The 7,541-nt window shown below is 40.4% G+C and overlaps 1 protein-coding gene across 2 annotated transcripts in view; it reads left to right on the top strand.

Moving 5' to 3' along the window:
- The first annotated feature begins 232 nt into the window (after positions 1–232).
- Positions 233–7,541, top strand: part of LOC133377371 (cytosolic phospholipase A2 beta-like) — a 69,519-nt gene continuing 62,210 nt past the window's right edge. For both annotated transcript variants that reach the window (XM_061611345.1, XM_061611344.1), the window contains exon 1: positions 233–337. In XM_061611345.1, coding sequence (XP_061467329.1) covers positions 317–337 — 21 coding nt within the window. In that variant the 5' untranslated portion in view covers positions 233–316. The remainder of the gene's footprint in view (positions 338–7,541) is intronic.

Here is a 7,541-nt window from a genome sequence, read left to right as displayed (position 1 = left end):
ATACCAATTGGGACAAGAAAACCTCCACTCAGAAGTCTTTTTGAAAGAGGAAAGAGACATGTGTGTTTCAGGAAGGTAAATTACTCATTCTTTCCTCTGGCTTTATGATACTGAAGTCTGTATGTTTCAAGTATTTCTCAGGCCGGCAGTTCTTTCTCACCCAGAAACCATAGTGGGTGGAGCTCTGAGGCTGCATATGATTCTTGCCTTTTAGACGCACCAATGAAGCAGCAGCAACTGCATCTTTGATTCCAGCCTGCCTATCAACCTGTTCCTCAAGTATTGCTTGTGATTGTACCAACACTACTTGCCAAGAATGGGGAGCGGAGGAGAGAAGGTAAGAAAACTAACTGCTCACAATTTTCAAAAAATATTTTTAAAGCAGCTGAAGGAAGTATTGCAGGGAAACTGTGTGTATTGGGTAGACTCCAGCCCCTCCCCAGATCTAAATCATCTGAAAATGCCAAGGTAACCTGTTGGGATGTGTGTCTGACTTAGCAGCGGGCATAGTTTTGCTTCAGACAGAGTTTTAATAAATCAGCCTGTTCTTGCTATGTAGGAGGAAGACATACAATACAGAGATTTTGAATGGTACAAATGTATGTTTTGGATTACAGATAAAAGGAATGGTTTAAAACTAATTCATATTAAATGAAAGAGAACCAGATTTTTTAACAATGGCAGCAGTGGCTTTATTAACAATATATTGTTTTAAAAAGTATATGACAGTGAAGACAATTTGACAGTTCAGGAAATACAGAATACAGAAAAACTAAAGGGAATCTTCTTGTGGTATCTTAGAGATTACCAAATTTTATGATGGCGTAAGCTTTCATGGACTGGAGCCCACTTCATCAGATGTGTGGCGTGTGACCTTCGGTTGTCACACACATTTAAGCAGTAATTGAACTGTCACTGGCTGCGCTTTTGCATTCTGTTGCCATTTAACTCCAACTTTTACATTCTTCTTCTCTCACTCTTTCTGTCCACCCATATATAGAGACAATACATTTGGGGATTACATGTGCACATGTTAGACATATGCAAAACCTACACGTGGAATTCTACTTTCAGTTTTATTTCTCAATTTTAGCAGCATATTTCAATAGAAAATACGGGTGTCAGTTTGACACGTTTTGTTGCACACCAATTCATTCATCGTAACTACTTCGTTGTTATTCTTATAGGCCAACACAGCAGCCTTTACTTTTTGTTTTAAGAACATAAGAAGAGTTCTGCAGGATCAGACCAAAGACCCGTCTAGCATCCTGTTCTCACAGTGGCAAGCCATACCCTAGACCTAGGGTTATATATATCCGATATGTTTTGAAAACTTGTACTTGTACCTAAAACTATAAAACTCATAACGTAGTGCAACATATTGCATTATGGATTTTATGCATATTGAACTATGGACTTTAAAACTTTATGTCTACATACATAAGTAGTTGTGCTTGTGTGCACATACTTTGCTTGCAAGGAAGAAGATGGTTTGGCCTGAAACAGTTAAAATGTTGCTAGAAAACAGAGGGTTTGACCCATTGAAATGAAGACGGTTTGGTATGAAAGAAATAAAAGATTGTGAGAATGGAGGTGGCTTGATATAAACATTTCAAAATATCATGAGAATGAAGATACAGGAAGGAATATGCAGTGCTTGATAATGTAAGTGTGATATGTAATCTGACTTGACTCATGGAAAGCATGGTGAATTTCAGAATGACCATTAGAATTTTTGGCTTGGGATTTGGAAATGACAAATGTGCAACATTTCACTAAATTCCCTCTTCAAAGCTTTAGTATTCCTCATATTCATAATACAGTATTTTCCCTTTACTTAAAGCAATAAAATCTCTGTAACATCTGTGTGTAAGTATATATGTGTGTATGTACATGTGTACTTGATAAACTTTGACTGATGAATATGAACCTATAGGAATGCTCTTTCAAATCTTTTGACAAAGTGTGCCATGATATTTTGATTAGCAAGATAGCTAAATGTGGGCTGGATGAAACAACTATCAGGTGGATCCACAGTTGTCTACAGAGAGTGCTTATCAATGGTTCCTTCTCTAACTGGGGAAAGATAACGAGCAGGGTACCTACCGCATGGCTTGGTCCTGGGCCCAGTGCTCTTCAACATTTTTATTAATGACTTGGATGAGGAGGTACAGGAAATGCTTATCAAATTTGCAGATGATACAAAATTGGGAGGGATAGCTAATACCTTGGAAGACAGAAAAAAATTCAAAGAGACCTTGATAGGCTGGAGCACTGGGCTGAAAACAACAGAATGAAATTTAACAGGGGTAACTGCCTGTTTCTTTTTGGTTTCTTTTTCCTACACCTAGGAAAAAGAAACCAAATGCACAGTTATAAAATGGGGAGTACTTGATTCAGCAATACTACATGTGAGAAGGATCTTGGGATTGTCGTTGATCACAAGCTGAATATGAGCCAACAGAGTGATGTGGCTGCAAAAAAGGCAAATGCTATTTTAGGCTGCATTAACAGAAGTATATTTCCAAACCATGTGAAGTATTGGTTTTCCTCTATTCGGCACTGGTTAGACCTCATCTTGAGCACTGCATCCCATTCTGGACACCACACTTTAAGAAGGATGCAGACAAACTGAAAAGGGTTAAGAGGACAGCAACGAGGATGATGAGGGTACCAGAAACAAAGTCCTATGAGGTGAGACTGAAAGAACTGGGCATGTTTAGTGCTGAGAAGACTGAGGGGAGATATGATAGCACTATTCAAGTACTTGAAAGGTTGCCACACAGAGGAGGGCCAGGATCTCTTCTTGATTGCCCAGAGTGCAGGACACGGAATAATGGGCTCAAGTTACATGAAGCCAGATTTCAGCTGAACATCAGGAAAAACTTCCTAACTGTTAGAGCAGTATGACAATGGAACCAATTATCTGGGGAGGTGGTGGGCTCTCCAACACTGGAGGCATTCAAGAGGCAGCTGGACAGCCACCTGTCAGGTATGATTTAATTTGGATTTCTGCGTTGAGCAGGGGGTTGGGCTCAATGGCCTTATAGGCCCCTTTCAACTCTACGATTTTATAAAGAGTTTTGGGCTCTCATCCTATCCATACTTACCTGGGTGTTAGTCTCAATAAGCTAAATAATAGTAATTTATGAAGATGAATAGGATTACGCTGTCAATTATAAACCCAGAAATGTGAACTCAAAAGTAATACAATTCCACCATATTAACTGGCCTTGGAATCTTGGGTTGCAGAAGAACCAGAGCAGCCAGTGAGGAGGTAGACCCACGGAGGGTGAGTGGCCCATGAAGGGTGCCTTGCCTTGCCCAAGGGTCCTCCAAAACCTGTAGCTGACACTATTCCACCCTTTAGAAATTTAGAGACAGAGCAAGCATGCATATTGCAAGCCTTGTGGGAACCTGAAAAAGCAATGACTATAATTTTATAAATTTGTGTTTGCTACTAGCAGTCATTGCATCAGTGTGCTAATTAAATGTTAAATAATATAACTAGCAATAGTGTATTGCACAGAACTCAGAAATGATTCAGCCACTTCCCGAAATTATACAGCCAACTCACATGTTTCGAGACTAGTCTAAAACTAGTGTAGCATAAAATCTGAAGCAGTATGGGGTGTGGGTGAGTTTTTTTACAGTGCAGATCAGGGATTAGATAGAGAAGACAGCACCTGGGGGAAAGGTCAGGGAAGTTACTGACAACAAAGAGTGTGGATGGGATAGGAAGAATTTTTGAACCTTCTTTGAGTCCAGAATGAAACATATCTGCCCCAATCCATGAATCCTCATCTGGACTAGTGAGCTGCAAGCATACACCTGCTGAACAGAGAATTCTGGCAGTACTTGGTCACCTTTTTTTGGTTGGGATGTGTATCTGCCTGATTTCAGCCTCTCCGCCCCCCCCCTCTGGTTACTGGAATGTCTGATCTGATTGTGTGTGTCATAAAATCTGAATACAGCGGATAGACACAATTCAGCAAGGATCACCATGCACACAGGGGATTGGATGTGCGCTTGTTTCTCTTTGTAACTGTGTTTGCACATTCAGACTGCATGCAGCAAGGTGTTCATGCACAAGTTAGAAGGCTGCTTCCTTACACCGATCACTCTTGTGGGATGAGGCAAATAAAAATTAAAGCTACTTGCTTGTCAGAGCTTCCTTGGCATCCACAGTTGGGGGTCCCTTTGGTACTAAAGAATGAAATATCTGACTGCAGCAATAGTACCAATAATAGCACCACCAACTTCTAACAGTGTCAGGGAACACTCCCTTTAATAATCTGATCCCTGTTGCCTTTTTTTTTTTTTTAGAGTTAAAGTCTGGATTATAGTATCCGCAGCTACAGTACAGTCATTAAACATTATATGAATAAATCGTTGCCTATAAAAGGCTTAGTGAATTCTTTGAGGATGTACAGATGTTCCTTTAAAAATCTTCACCCCCCAGGTGAGCCCATTGCCTCCCCCCTTTACGTTGCAATAAGTATACCTATCAGCGGTTCAAATGCTACTTGAGGCCTGACTCTTCCCCATCCCCTAGCAACGCTTTGGGCAAGCTGTCTGCCTTTTAATGTTAAAGCACTACTTGGACACTTTAAAATGTTCCTTTGTTGCTTGTTCGTTTTTTGCAGTTATGTTGCAAAACTGATTTGGGTTGGGTGGGAAGTAGGAGAAGCAGGCTTGTGATATTCCAGGCAGCTCTTGATCAGCCCTCTGCTCCAAAGTGCCAATGAAATGTACATTTGGATGTGCTTAACATCTGTGAATATCCCAGACACAGTTGTTTTCCAAAGCAACAGGGACAAAAGCCTTTTTTGTTATTTGCTATAGGAAGAGTGCCTTAATATATTTTAAATAGATGGTTCAAGTTACTAGAGAAATGAAGTAAGTTTAGTTTCTTTTAAAAGTGTTTGTTAACAACTCTTTCCTCCTCTGCTCCTTGACCTAACACAAATCGCATTCAGTATTATGCCCCTTCCACAGTCACAGCAAAATATGTGCTCAGTAGTCAGCAAAACTAAGTTTGTGTGTTCACCAGTAACTGGAAAAAAAAGTGTGGTTATTTTGTAAAGAAAGTCAGTTACTCAAGCAGGCTTCCTGCTCTGCAAAGGAAGTGGGCTACTTAACCCTCTGTTTCCTGAACCATCTGCATAAGTGCATTAACCCTGTATTTTTCGGAGTAGAGGGTATAGGATGCTGTGGCTCAGCAGCCAGCCAGAGGATTGGGGGAGGAAATAGTGACACAGGAGATGTTATGTAGGGGCTACAAAAGATCTGTCAGGTTCAGTTCATTTCTCACTTTTCCAGTCTTAAATTATTATTATTATTATTATTATTATTATTATTATTATTTATACCCCGCCATTTTTCCAAAACTGGGAATTCAGTTCTCCACATTTCTGAACCAATCTGCAATTTTAAAAAAAATCCTCATGAAAATTCTCCAGCATTTTAGTGCGAATTTCTCCTAATAAACCCATTTTTGTAGGCATTCAACTAATGTACACATTTTTGCAAGCCTTTTCTCATCATATAATACATTTTTGCATGTTATTTTCACTCATACATTCATTTTTAAGCACACTTTCCCCATACATATGCATTTTTGTAAATATTGTTTGGCGAACTGCATAGCAAACTTCAAACAAGCACAAATTTTGAAGGATGGCTGTGTTTCAGTTCTCATATTGTTTCTGAAAGTGCAAGTTTGATTGATGCGGCTTGCAATGCAAACTGAATCAAAATTATTGCCCTTTCCTAGTAGGGGCAGACTAGATAGCTGTGGGAAATGGGAGGAACTGAGGAGCAAAGGCATCTTGCAGGCAACAGCCTCCCCTCTCTTAGCCATGGGGCAGGGATAACATATGTAAAAAGAAACGCATTGAAGAGAGAAACACATTTCTGTGTTTTTTTGTAAACGCCTAGCTTAAGAGTGGCATTGGAATGAATAAAGTGTACTGCATTTATAATGCATTTGCATACTATTACCAAGGCTTTCACTGTATATCAAGAAAACACTCAGAGAAATGATGCCTCTGAGACATCTTTGCTTCCGCTATTTCAGGCTGTTTTAAAGTCATAACATTTTGTTCTGCTTTGCGTCTCTCACATTTTAAAGGCACACGCGGGCCCTGCAGCAAAATGTTGCAGCATGGCATGCTGCTGTTGAAGCCCGCCTCACATTAGGCAGAGCTCAGGCAGCTGTGTTTGCGTGCCATGGAAGGGCAGCAAATGGTTGGTTATTGAATTCATTATTATTGCATTTTTATGGAAGAGGCACTTGTAGGATTTTCTGCCTCAGGTGCCAAAAGAACTTGGCAGGCTTTGGTACTATGCACCTAGGCTTGTTGGGAGGTGGGAGGCTGCAAAATGTCTTGTGTTGGCTCTGGCTGCAGTTCAGAGTTCCAGCCAGCCAGCCAGCCAGCCAGCCAGCCTCATCCAAGGATATTCCATTCCAATCAACCCTCCCCATATTCGTTTTCCATTTCCTCCTCAAAAGTCAACTAACATTCGCTGCTCACTGAGCATACTCAGTCCTCTTCGGGTGTTTTTGACCCCCCCCCCATTTTTTATCCCTCAAGGCTGCCTGAGCATACCTCCGTCTTGTGCCTGGGTGATGCTATTTGGAAACATGAGCTGCTGCTTAACAGGAGGGTGAGGAACGAAGCGGCAGTGAGGTTGAGACTGTGTGGGCACACTGGTAGAAGCACTGGATTGGCTCCGCTGGAGTGTCCGCACACTCCTGGCCTCACCACTGCCTCATCCTTCTTCTATGTAATATTGTAATGCACTTATTTTGAGGAATATTTTTTTTTAAATAACAATAAATAGTTAGCCATAAGCCCTTCCCTTATCAGAAAGCTACTGGCCTGGTTGAAATGTCTTATTCCTGATCGATTGCTAAATAGCCATGAAATTACATTGTGAAATGGCTGTTCCCATGGCTAGTCTGTAACATGATTCTATTAAATCATTTACTGTTTATTCAAATTAGCCCCTAGTTATCAGCAGCAGACTGAAATGGGTTTATCAGACAATGGCAAGCCTCTCTTGCACCACACCAATGCAGCTGCTCTTTTTTTAGTTTTAAAATTTCGGACATTCAGAAAGGATTTACTCTTGCGTTGACATTACAGAAAGAAGTGATTCGTAATTTTGTTTACTTAAACTTGCCAGGTTGCTGGTTTCTTTTTTGGGAGATCCATTCCAGAGGCTGACCAATTAAGTCAGCAAATGGGAGCAACTTGAAACTTAAATAATAGATCACCTTCCATGGTGAAAAAACTTCCATAGTATATAGGAAAAAAAGGGGTCTAAAAATGAACTTGGGACCCCAGGGGTACTTATTACATCTGCTGGCATATCTCCTTTCAAACCCTAAAACTAAGCACAATAACCTAGTTGTGCCAATTTTTCTTCAACTTTAGAACAACAGTCATAATGAATAATGGGCACAGCTCAGCTGAAGTGCTGAATATTTTTAATGTATATTGATGCAAATAGTAGACAATTTAAGCATAAGGTTT

Source organism: Rhineura floridana, chromosome 2, assembly GCF_030035675.1.
Source record: "Rhineura floridana isolate rRhiFlo1 chromosome 2, rRhiFlo1.hap2, whole genome shotgun sequence".
In the NCBI taxonomy this organism is placed as follows: domain Eukaryota; kingdom Metazoa; phylum Chordata; class Lepidosauria; order Squamata; family Rhineuridae; genus Rhineura; species Rhineura floridana.
This window is presented reverse-complemented; position numbering and strand designations above follow the sequence as displayed.